This window comes from Parasteatoda tepidariorum, chromosome 1 (assembly GCF_982258835.1).
Source record: "Parasteatoda tepidariorum strain Cologne lab strain chromosome 1, Ptep-v5.0, whole genome shotgun sequence".
NCBI lineage: Eukaryota > Metazoa > Arthropoda > Arachnida > Araneae > Theridiidae > Parasteatoda > Parasteatoda tepidariorum.
Genome location: NC_141755.1, coordinates 35515732 through 35528339, shown reverse-complemented (window position 1 = coordinate 35528339; position 12608 = coordinate 35515732). Strand labels below are relative to the sequence as shown.

Here is a 12608-nt window from a genome sequence, read left to right as displayed (position 1 = left end):
ATTTTAGAGCAATCATTTTGCTTTGAGCTTGAAAAATGTGTGTATTTAGAGAAATTTTTTTTTTAAATAATAAACCTACTTGCGTAGCAAACTACAACAATAACACACATTCAATTATTAGGTAAATGAGATAAAAATTGGTAGTAATTATTGGGCCTATAATTGACAAATGAAACTGGAGAGGGATAATTCCTGGAAATAATTCCTGAACACATAAATTTTTTTTTTGTAATTTTCATCATTTCACTGCTAGCTACGCTGCAATATAGTAGTAAAAGGTATATTGGTTAATATCTTCTACTTTTAAACATCAAATGCAATGGATTGTATGACTCAGGGGGTAGTGATGATGATCCAATGAGGTGAATCCTCCGATATCTGGTCAATACGAATTCTGCATCCTTAAAATTTCTTTTTTTTTTTGGATCAATTTTACTGAATCTCACTAGTTTTTCCTGACTTATGTGCATTATAAAAATTTCTTGAAACCTAGAGAGTTTTTAAAAAAACTTCTTAAAATGTTTTTTACTTAGTTTTCTTATTCATTGCTTGAGTATTTAAATACTAATGTTAAATTATGCCATTGACCACATTCATAGTATCAGTTTACTGTTTTTGTGTTAAAAAATATTTTAGAATTGTAAGTTTTTTTAAAAAAAAAATTAAAAACTTTATTTTTAAATTAAAGATCATTGCATTTTGTATTCTGGAATATTTAACAAAGAAAAAATAGAATAGTAAATTTAAATTCATAGTTATTACTGTGATATAGCTTTTGTATATCTTTTTTTTTATATATATAATTCCATACCATACATAATCAAAATTATTTCAGATTCTACTCTATAGTTAGTTATTAGAAAACTTATATTTTTCTGAAATTATGTCAGAGTTTTATCTTTCCTGCTTTATAGCTATGCATCCTTCTAACTTCCCTCTGTATTTCTTCTCAAGAATTTTCTCATTCTCCTAATTTGTTAGAAACTTACTAGGTCAATTATTATTTATTCAAAGTAGTTACGTTTAAATTTTTGAATCATTGTTTGAAATATGTGAATATTCATTACAACCAAAATTGAATCATTACACTTATATTTCAGAATTAGTCTTTATATTTATAATTTAGTGCTGAGTTGCAAATTGTTAATTGTAACTTATTTCGAGGAGACTTGAGGTAAAAATGTCTTATTTGATGTAAAGGTACATACAATAATTTTCCTTTTTGTCAATGCAATGAGCCCGTTTCATAGCCTTCTAAAATAGATTGGAACTGTAAAGCATTTTGACTAAATTTAGGCATTTCTAGAAAGAAAGAAAAGTCGTTTTTTTTTGTATGCAATCATATTCAATTTATGTTACTTATGTTACTAATCAAAATTATTTCAGATTCTACTCTATAGTTAGTTATTAGAAAACTTATATTTTTCTGAAATTATGTCAGAGTTTTATCTTTCCTGCTTTATAGCTATGCATCCTTCTAACTTCCCTCTGTATTTCTTCTCAAGAATTTTCTCATTCTCCTAATTTGTTAGAAACTTACTAGGTCAATTATTATTTATTCAAAGTAGTTACGTTTAAATTTTTGAATCATTGTTTGAAATATGTGAATATTCATTACAACCAAAATTGAATCATTACACTTATATTTCAGAATTAGTCTTTTATATTTATAATTTAGTGCTGAGTTGCAAATTGTTAATTGTAACTTATTTCGAGGAGACTTGAGGTAAAAATGTCTTATTTGATGTAAAGGTACATACAATAATTTTCCTTTTTGTCAATGCAATGAGCCCGTTTCATAGCCTTCTAAAATAGATTGGAACTGTAAAGCATTTTGACTAAATTTAGGCATTTCTAGAAAGAAAGAAAAGTCGTTTTTTTTTTTTTTTGTATGCAATCACATTCAATTTATGTTACTTTTGATGAGCATTTGAGTTAGAAATTCTAAGCCATTGGAAGAATTAAAAACGCATGCTGAAATTTGTCAATTAATGTAACACTGTGTCACACTTCTATGTTATCAACATTTTTAATTAAGTCATGTATTTGGTTAAAGTTTTCATCCACACTTGTAAAGATGTTTTGATATTATTATGAATATTAAGAATTCAGCAATTTAATCTTTTAAAAAGATTACTATTGCAGATTATATTCTATGGTTTTACTTTGTCATTGTTCATTGAAAGCTGTTATTGAATGGCTTTGTAATGATTATTATTGAAAACTTCTATGTTTAGGAACTAGTTGAAGAAGCATTTTACAAGCATCATTTTATTTATTTACTTCAAATTAATTCTAATTTTTAAAAATCACTTCTTTGGTTGTAGTTCAAATAACAGCTAGTTTATAAGTAGCATTTAAATATAGTTTTTTTTTTTTTAATTTGCTGAATTCAAAATTAAAAAATCCAAAAAAAGAAAAATATCTCTATTTGTTGATTTGTTTTTAAAAAAACTTGATTTTAAAATTCTATTGCACATGAAAATCACTGTCTATTGCTTACAAACATTATAATATCTTAAATTATTAACATATTACTTTAAAAAAATTCAATTATTATTTAAAAGATTATTTAATTTTACTGCCTAAGTAAAAATAAATTTTCAATTTTAATATTTTCATAATGATGCTTATTATTGTTACCTTGCTATGTATTATTAATAAATATAATTCTATTGGTTTTGGCTACATGTTTGTTTTATGTATTGATGTTTGTATTATAGAAATATGAGTTATTATCAAATACTTACAAGTTTGATAAAAAACATTATCTTTTTATCCCTTTTTCAGGCTGTTAATTGTGCCGATCTATTAATGAAAAAAGTGTGTGCTCAACCTCAACGAACAGTAGATCTGATTGCAGCAAAATGTTATTTCTTCTTATCCAGGAGTTATGAACTCTCAGGCAGATTAGCCGATATAAGAAGGTAATTTTTTTAATCTAATTTTTTAATATAGAATTTGAAGTAAAGTAAATTTTAGAGAAAACTGAAGTTGAAGTAAATTTTAGAGAAAAATCTCTATTAAAGACTATTTGAAAATTACTACTAGAAAAAATTAACTGATACAACTGAAATATGGAATGCTTGTAAAATATTATCTCAATTTCAATATACAGTGGAACCATGATTTTACTCCTTCTGCCGAACTAGCAATAAAAAATGCAATTTCTGCTACAATTATGTAAAATACTTTTCAAATATATAATATATATATATATATATATATATATATATATATATATATATATATTCTAATTAGTTGTAAAATCTGGTTGACATGTACTTTAGCATATAACAGTAATACCGAATAGGTCCTTGAAAAATTTGATTTTAGGTCCTTGAAAGTCATTGAAGTCCTTGAATTTAAAAAAAAAAAATTAAGTCGGGATCCTGTTCATAGTGAAAATTATCTAATTTTAGTAAATTTATTCTGTTTTTTTTTTCTTTTCTTTTGTGTTTGCTTTAAAAAATGTTTTCTAATTACAACATTAGATTGAATGCTCTGAATAATTGAAAAATAAATGCTTTATAAGTGTTATATAATAGCAAAATAAATGTAAAATTTATAGTGTCAAAATAATTCTGGTTTTTGCTAGTTTTGTGTAATTTTTCTTCTATTAGTGATTACCAGAAACCAATATTATTAGTGGTTATTTAGAAACCAATATTATTCTTTGTATATTTAATATTTATTATCTTCAAAAATAAATCTGATGTTGCCTGCTTTAACAGAATTGTAAATGTTTGAAAAAATATTTTGCTCCTTTTTATTTAATATTAAAAATGTCATTGAAATATTTTCTTCTTTCTGTAGCTTTCTTCACAGCCGCCTTAGAAGTGCTGTTTTACGAAATGACTATGAAGGCCAGGCTGTTCTTCTGAATTGTTTATTACGCAATTATTTACACTATAATTTATATGAGCAAGCCTCTAAACTAGCATCAAAATCTGTATTTCCAGAAATGGCTTCTGATAATGAGTGGGCTAGGTTCTTATACTACCTTGGTAAGTTTCTATTATTAAAATTTTATTTGTGAATGTAAACAGTATTACCTGATAGTGAAACAGTATTACCTAAAGTATATATTTTCTTTTTTAATGTGGTCAAAAATATTTTAATCTTGTTATAAAGTTTTTTTTAAAAAACAAATTATTGAATAACATATTACTTCTATATAAAAATGAATTTATTATATTACATGATTAAAAATCTAGAAATATAATGAGCATAATAAAAAGTTTTCATATTCAAGTCTGAGACTAATCGGAAAATATTGTGCTGTAGTGTAAAATACTTTTTCTATTTTATTTCTCTTTATTGATGCTTGATTACCAGTTCTTTGCAAGTTGAATAATTTATTTTTCATAATTATTTTTAAAAATTGTTTTAATGATTTTACAAAATCTTCTACATTTTTTTTTCTGTGTTGGCAACTCTGGAGTTTCAAATATATAACTGATTATTTTTACAATTTACATGGCTCATTATCTATTTTTGTAAACCTGAAAGTGTATTAATCCAAATAAATATGGCATGTGTGCACTTGCTTGCCCTCATCCTTTCCTTATTCTTTTCAGGTCTCAAAGTTGTCCTTAATTTCCTTAAAAAAATTTAAAAAAAAGAAAGAAAGTGTTCTTAATTATTAAACATTTCAATAAATGTCCTGAAATTTTTGTGTTTTTCTAAATTTTTTAAAAGTTAACAGGAAGAATAAATATTATTTATCTAAATAAGAATTGAAGAACTTTCAAATTCAAAAATTATGTCATATGAAACAAAGTAAATAACAAAATGAGCTATAAAGTTTTCATAGCGCATAAAGGATAATATTAATCTACTTCCAGTGTTGGAGCCTTAATTTGAGGGTATAAAAGCTTGTCTTTCTACACCCCCTTCATCACTATTTCGCGAGAGAATCCTCGTATTTTGCTATTAATTAACGATTTTCCGTAGATAGACTGTTTCCACTACCCATTTTTTTAAAAAAGAAATATTTAATAATAAAAAAAAATTATTACCAATTGTATATCTGTGAACCCATATTGGTATTGTACAAATTGCTCCCATTAGAGCAGCATCCTTAAATTTTGGAGGCAATTTTGTCCTTAAATTTTATATTTTGGACTTCCAACCCTGTGTTTTGCTCATTCCCTTATTTTTATCAGATTTGTTTTTATTTATAAGGCATTTCATTTTTCCTTGTTATTTTCTCTTACAGGTCGCATAAAAGCTATTCAATTAGATTATTCTGAAGCCCATAAAAATTTACTACAAGCAATCAGAAAAGCTCCAGAGACATCTGCTGTTGGATTCAGGCAAACAGTATGCATCCGATATTTATCAGTTTATTTTTGTAAATTAATTTATCCTCCTAATAATAGCATAAATTCTGCATTATTAGATTAGCCTCAAATCTTTTTAATCAAAATCAAACTAGTTAAATTATCTTTTCTATTTTATTTGACAGGAAATTTTAAATATCTTTTTATCAAGAGTTTTGTTTTGTTAAATGTTTTTATGCACAAATTAATTGCTACAATGCAAATGAACAGATTTAATTATATTTGCTGTTTTGATCACTCAGATCTTATGCTAAAATATCTTACCATCTGAATATTTGTAGTTTAAAAATTGAAGACATTAAAAAAAGTTGCAAAAATTGACTTTTTTTTAAAATATTATTTATTTCTTTTTATTTATATATTGATTTATTTTCCTAAATTGCGCTATTGGTAAATTAATGGATTTTTATATATGTTGAAATAAAATAATGACAGCTAAAAGTTTTTAAATTATTAGAAAAATATGAGTTTTTATAAGATTTATTCATAGTAAAAGTAATTTGTTAAAAATGTATTTAAAGTGTACTGAAGAAACCGTTTCTTTTTTATTGTTTTCTGTTACTTTATAAAATAAGTGTTAACTGTCACAAATTCGAGATCTTTTTCATACGATAATATATTGGATATAACTCAAGCTAACGAAATAAAATAAAACATAATGAAAAGCATATTCTGTTTCCCAATCCTAGAAGGAACCTTTTTCTTTCTTAAATGACTTTTTTTAACAAGAGTCTGGCAAGAAATTCTGCTCTATCCCCTGGTCTGTAATATTGAATGTGTCGAAATTTTATGTGCATTAATATGATTATCTAATTCCATCCAGTCATAAAACTTATTCACTCATAAAAGCAAGACATGGGCGGCAGTGACACAACATCACAATTTTTGTTAGGTATGAAACACTTCTGTTCTGCATTTTCTTTGTTTCATTATTTACAGTTAGGGGAAATAATTTTTGTTACAAAAGTTGTTTTTTAATATCTACTGTATTTTATGTTACTAATTTTTTTTCTTTACATTTTGTAGGTTTACAAATTGGCAATAACTGTAGAATTATTGCTTGGTGATATACCTGACAGGTCTTTGTTTCGCCAACCTCAATTAAGAAAATCCTTGGCACCTTATTATAAATTAACTCAGGGTATGTAAATATTGAAATTATAGTGTTGCTACAACTTGATTGTTACAGCCTGTTCTTTTATTCAAATTTTACTACAATTATTAGATTTATTTTTACTGGCTGCATTGCTGTACTGTATCAAAACCAATTTGTGTAGTTTCGTTTCTTATATATTATATATATAATATACTATGAGAAACGTATTTTTGACAGGAAAATAATTGCCTCTAAATTTTAGATCTGAAGTTGTTGATACCTGAAAATAGTTCTTTTTCTGTTAGATCACAAAAGGAATTCAAGTTTTAAAAAAACATTAACTTAACTAACATTTGCACAAGCAAATTGAGATAAGGAATAAAATCACTTTTACCTTCCTTCAATGAAAAACAATGTATCTGGAAATGACGGCACATCTGTTGCACAACAAACTCTGTAATGAATATGAGCAACAGCAGATAATATAAAGCCCAAGTTACCTGAATTTCAGTTTTACTACTCTTATTCGGAGAATTAAAAATGAAGGCTATAGCAAAGCCAATGGGGTAAAACAACCAGTTAAAAGTTTCACAAGTTGAACTCACCTGGTTGACAAATAATCTACAGGCAATATTAGAAAAAAAAACAGTTCCAACTATATAATAGAATACTCTGGGGTGATTACTTTAGATATTTGTCGGAGACATCATTGCTCACACCATTGTACTTAAAAACAATAGTTATAGGCACCAATTGACGCATGGTTTCCCACTGAGAATTTTATTTTAGCTCTTTTTTGGATGGGGCTCAGTGTATATATTGTACAAACTAACAGGTAATGACATAGCAAAAGTTCCTCCATTTACGAAAAGTTCAATAATCTGTCCACGGCAAGACCAGTACATTTCCAATATTTTTACACTTTAAAATAAGTAATTAAGAAAGTGGTAAATAGACCATTTGAGATGTATCCTAACCTCATGGATGCTCTCCAGTGTTGTATCTCTCCCAATGTGAGAATATGAAACATGCTCCATAATGAAGAAAACTACAGCGAAACTCACCACAGCCAAATAAAGAACATGTGTTTTGGCAAAAACAGGGCTGCCCAACTGTTCTAATCGACCAGATGACTTTGTAGGACCACATGCTTCCCATCTATACCCTCTAATGTGTGGGCAAGGGAATGATTATCCAAGCCCACTTTGGAATTGGTGGATACGACGAAAATGAATCACCGGAAGCTCAGAAACAATATGACGGCCGAGATAGTCGCAGAATGACGTTGTATCTGTATGTCAACCAGAGATGGGCATTTGTCATTCAGAATAATGAATAAAGAATGATGAATAATTATTCAAAATCTGAATAATGAATGATGAATAAAGATTTATTCATTAGTCAGAAATATTTTGAATAAAGAATAAATCATTCATTATTCAATGTCCTTTATTCATTAGTCAAGAATAACTGAATAATTTCACTGGTCAACAAAAATGGGCACGGAATACTCTAATTGACTACGATTATGACAACTACAAATAAAACGTTAATCCTTTTCAAGTATATTTATATAATGTTTGAGAAAATTTACTTTTGTCTAACATAATGCATACTTTTGAGAAATGGTTACATGGCAAAAAAGTGTTTAATTTTTTAAGTTAAAATTTTATTTAAAAATTTAAAGTAATATTATCGTTAGCTTTCAAAAACTATAAAAAATTGTGTTTTATAGATTTTAGAACAAAATTTTAAAATGAACTTAAGTAACTAAACTGTTATAAACCTACTTTTTAGCACAACTAAGTATGTTACGCTGGAGTAAGTTAAAATAACATAAAAATAAATAGTCCTACTTGTCTGAGTTTTATAGTTTAATTCCTAAAATAAGACGTTTAAGAGCAAACGATGTTTTGCATCTCGTTGTAGACAAAGACATATCAATTGCATTTTTTGCTGGTTATTCAAAATTTTATTCAGAAAAATTAGTCAGGACTAATGAGTTTATTCATCAATCATTATTCAAAAATTTTTATACATTTGCATAATGAATGATGAATAATGACTAAATTTTCATATGAATAATCATTCAGAATAAATTTATTCTGAATAAATTTTGTCATGAATAAAATTTTCGTGAATAATGCCCTGCTCTGATGTCAACAAAACAAATAAAAAACAAAGGTTCTATAGCAATAAATTTATTTTAAAAATATATTAAAATGGTAAACATACTCTCACAAACTAAGTGACAAAAAGAAAGAATGCTAAATAATTGGCTTCAACAAAAGCTTGAATTCTCTTTTAAACAGATAAGGGATGGTGTCATGATGCACACGAAAATGACCATCAGCAAATGAACATTAACTGGCCGAACCCGCAGACCATGACGTTACCGACATAAGTTGAATGTGTGACATCGTCATCTTAAGCGACTGCCGCTGATCGAATCTGTACCCTTTTTTATGTTATTTAATCAATCAAAATTGAAATAACCCTTTTAGCATTTATTTATCTAACACAATAGTCATTTACTGAAAGTAAGACAACATTCAAGCGCTTAAAAAGAATCCCTGTGAATGTCGGTAAATAGGTGCGAGCCTTGGCGGTACTGGCTTCACTGCTTGATTCCAAAATGAATGAATAACATAATTGCTTAAAGGGCTTGTGGCTAATGCACTATACTCATAATTTTCACGTCTTTTAATTTTTTCAGGGGGAAAATACTGTTAAAATATGTTCACTTAAGTATTTTTTTGTGTTCTGTTCGCTCTGTATATTTTTTTTAATGTGAAGAAAAAATACATGTGACGATTTGGGTGGTATAGTGGAGTATTAAATTAGGAAATATGTTGTGTAATTATCAAAGGTAGGCTAGTTAAAAGTGGCTACAAATTGAATTTTAAAATATTTAACAAATACAGCCTAATCCAAATTCATCACACACACATTCAACAGAAAGATAAGTTTGTTTAGAAATAAGAATCAAAAGAGTTAATTTATTTTATTAAATATGTTAATGTTAATTAATTTATATATTATCAAACACTATCACTGCATGAATTTGACCATATGGCAGAACATCACCAGTGTTCTCCCTAAGTGTTTTGACAAGAGCAGCCCACCCTGCCTGTTCTTAGATTCCTATTAATGCCTTCATGCCCTTTTAGTAAAAATAAGCTGCCATCCCTTAAAAACATGCCTTTTATTCATAATGCATTAATAAAAAATTCCCCGTTTAATTAATTACGCATTGGTAAAACTGTGTTCATGGATTTAATTCTGATTATTATTACAATAATTTTTTGTTTAAATTCTTCTCTCTTTGAAATATGCGCCTTTTGATGCTCATTTTTAAATAATTTCCAGTTTAAATTATAGAAAAAAGCTTTTAAGTTTATCAATTAATCTTTTTTTTTTTTAGTTTTTTTGAAAAATTATACTCAGATATTGTCTTTTAGCATGCCTTTAATTTCTTTTTAACTGCAAATTTTTCTCTTATTTTGATAATGAGTGAGAGTTACTTTTTTAAATACACACATTAAATAGTATAAGAGGGTCATTTCAAAATTGTTTAGGATCAAATGCAGTTGCTACATAATGTTTCAAATTTTGATAAGGTGTTAAATGAGTGCCTTTTCAAAACTCAAAGTGCCCCTTTCAGAGACGAAGCACCCTACCCTTTTTTATTCCTCTGTGATCACTAAAGGTTTCAATTATAAACATTTTTGCTGTATTTTGGAGAAAATAATAAAAAAAAAAAAACGAAAAAAAAACTGAAGTATTATCTATGTGGGCCCACTTTTCTCCCTTCCTCTGCCTTCTCATTGACTAAAAATCGGCAGACAAGTAATGCTTATCTTTTCTAATGGAGCCCATTTCAAACTGTATTATCTAGTGTTGTATTTGAATTGTCCAAGACAGAAAGAGACATGGTTTTGATACAGCAGTGCAGCCAAGAGAAATAAATCGTAAAACTGTAGAAAAATTTGAATATAAGAACAGGCTATAACAAGCAAGTTGTAGCAACACTACAAAATTTTATACAATAATTTTCCTTTTAGTTATTATAATTTTTCTTTTCAGTATTTTATGGATAAGCTAATTTCTCACATTATTTTAATTTGCTAGCTGTTGTGCTACTTGATTTATTTTATTTTTCTTGCATCTGTTCTTTAAGTAAAAGATAGCTCTTTATTATACTCTATAATTGCTTCATATTATAAATTTTTTAAAATTAGTTTTAAAGTTCATTTTACTATATTTTATGTTAATGGATAAAATAGTATTGAAGTGTTAAAATTTTATATTAATTAAAACTCAATTCTTTTATTATAGCTTACTGCACAATTTTTTAATTTATTAAAGTAATCAAATTTTGAAAATGACTAATTGATCTTAAACACTGCTTAATAGCTTATGAAAAGTGTTTTTTGTTTACTGTTATATGTTTATAATAAATACTGTCAAAAGTATATTAGAATCTTTTGTGAAACTTAAATTTTTTTGTTTTAGCTGTTAAAGCTGGGAACCTAAACATGTTTAATGAAGTTCTGGAGAGCTTAGGCCCTCAATTCCAGAAGGATCACACTTATACTCTCATTCTGAGGTTAAGACATAATGTAATAAAAACGGGTATTCGCATGATCAGCCTGTCATATTCTCGCATCTCTTTGTCAGAGATTGCACAAAAGTTGACGTTAGGAAGTTCTGAAGATGTTGAATTCATTGTAGCTAAGGTTTGTCTTTTTATTTTTGTTATACCCTTATGAGTGTTATCATTTCTACTTGAAATTTAAAAAAAATATTGTCTAGAACTACTTATAAATAATTTCAACAAGTCAAAAAGACTAATAGTCTTGTTCTTCAGTTCTGATGTAAGTTTCATAAAAATTTCATGAAACTACTTGTACATTTTTCTGCGCACTTTTGTATTTTCAAGTTTGTAAGTCTTGTAGTTTTTGCATAGCAAGACAAAATATAGCCAGGATGGCCACCCACCTGAAATTTTCAGGGAATTTTTTTTATACTTCTGGGAAGTTTGGATGAAAACCTGGGAAAATCAGCAAAATTATAAAAAAAAAAAGCTGGAATTTGTTTAATTTAAATTATTTTACCATCCGTTACGTGCCTCCTTTTTTTAGACGGAAGTTTATTGCTATACAGTTGAAATATCAACTTAGCAATACTTTGTTTGTATCAATATTTGTTCCATTATAATCCTGTTAAATTAGAATGCAATGCTACATGAAACCCTCCCATGGTTGATAAATGGATGAATAAACCTTTGACCTCTTTGGAGACTATGGGACTGTGCAGTTTTAAAAAAGCAAAGATTGTTATAGAGGTGGAAGAAGGGGTTAGGATATCTGCTTTTGTTTACGACAGGTTTTTTTTAAGTCTGTGGGCTGATTCCATTTATTATTGTTCAAGTTTGTTCCGATGCTTTTGGGATAATTTTTTCTTATGATAAAATTATTCAAAAGGTTTTAGTACTTAATAAAATTCTCCAAAAATTATTAATTGGTTATAACTTAATAACAATAGATTTTATATTGCACTAGCTTTTGTACTCCCGTCCTATGAAATCAGCGAATTAGTTTTTCTGAGCAAAGCCATTCGATCACAATTTTTCTTGTCACTAACAGCGATGTTTATCGACAAATTGTTTCAATTGTTGCATTAGTTCTAATTTTCTCAATTTCATTATAGCCTTTTATAACATTTTAATTAAAAAAAAGTCCTTTTAAAAACTAACTACATGTTAACATTTAATTTTATTATATTTTATGTTAACATTTAAAAATTTGATTTTTGGTATGTTCCTTGCATTCCAGAGATATTTCTGAAACTGTTTCTCTTTTTACCTTAGAAAGCTAGCAAAGACTAAGGAATGTATAATAAAAACATATTAATTCATGTATTAACACGTAACCTAAAAATTCTTTATTCATGTGCAGAGCCGGCACTAAACACTTCAAACTACCAGCCAATTAATTAGCCAACGGAAAGAGTTCCATCATGCGATGTTCCATGATCAAGCAACGAACATGTTGATCAATATTTTTGCTAACATTATCCGGATTAGTTGTGACATATCTAAAGAAAATTACTGTAATCTAATAAAATAACAAGATTTGTTCAGAAAAATTCATATTGATGTAATT

General features: G+C 27.2%; 1 protein-coding gene and 1 pseudogene across 8 annotated transcripts in view; one reads left to right on the top strand and one right to left on the bottom strand.

Moving 5' to 3' along the window:
- Nucleotides 1-12608, top strand: part of Rpn3 (regulatory particle non-ATPase 3) — a 32600-nt gene that overhangs the window by 8895 nt on the left and 11097 nt on the right. For all 8 annotated transcript variants that reach the window (XM_016048940.4, XM_016048944.5, XM_071180005.2 and 5 more), the window contains exons 5-9: nucleotides 2791-2927; nucleotides 3817-4007; nucleotides 5222-5325; nucleotides 6372-6486; nucleotides 10957-11180. In XM_016048940.4, coding sequence (XP_015904426.2) covers nucleotides 2791-2927; nucleotides 3817-4007; nucleotides 5222-5325; nucleotides 6372-6486; nucleotides 10957-11180 — 771 coding nt within the window. The remainder of the gene's footprint in view (nucleotides 1-2790; nucleotides 2928-3816; nucleotides 4008-5221; nucleotides 5326-6371; nucleotides 6487-10956; nucleotides 11181-12608) is intronic.
- On the bottom strand, nucleotides 6768-10375 carry LOC139425517 (ethanolaminephosphotransferase 1-like; annotated as a pseudogene).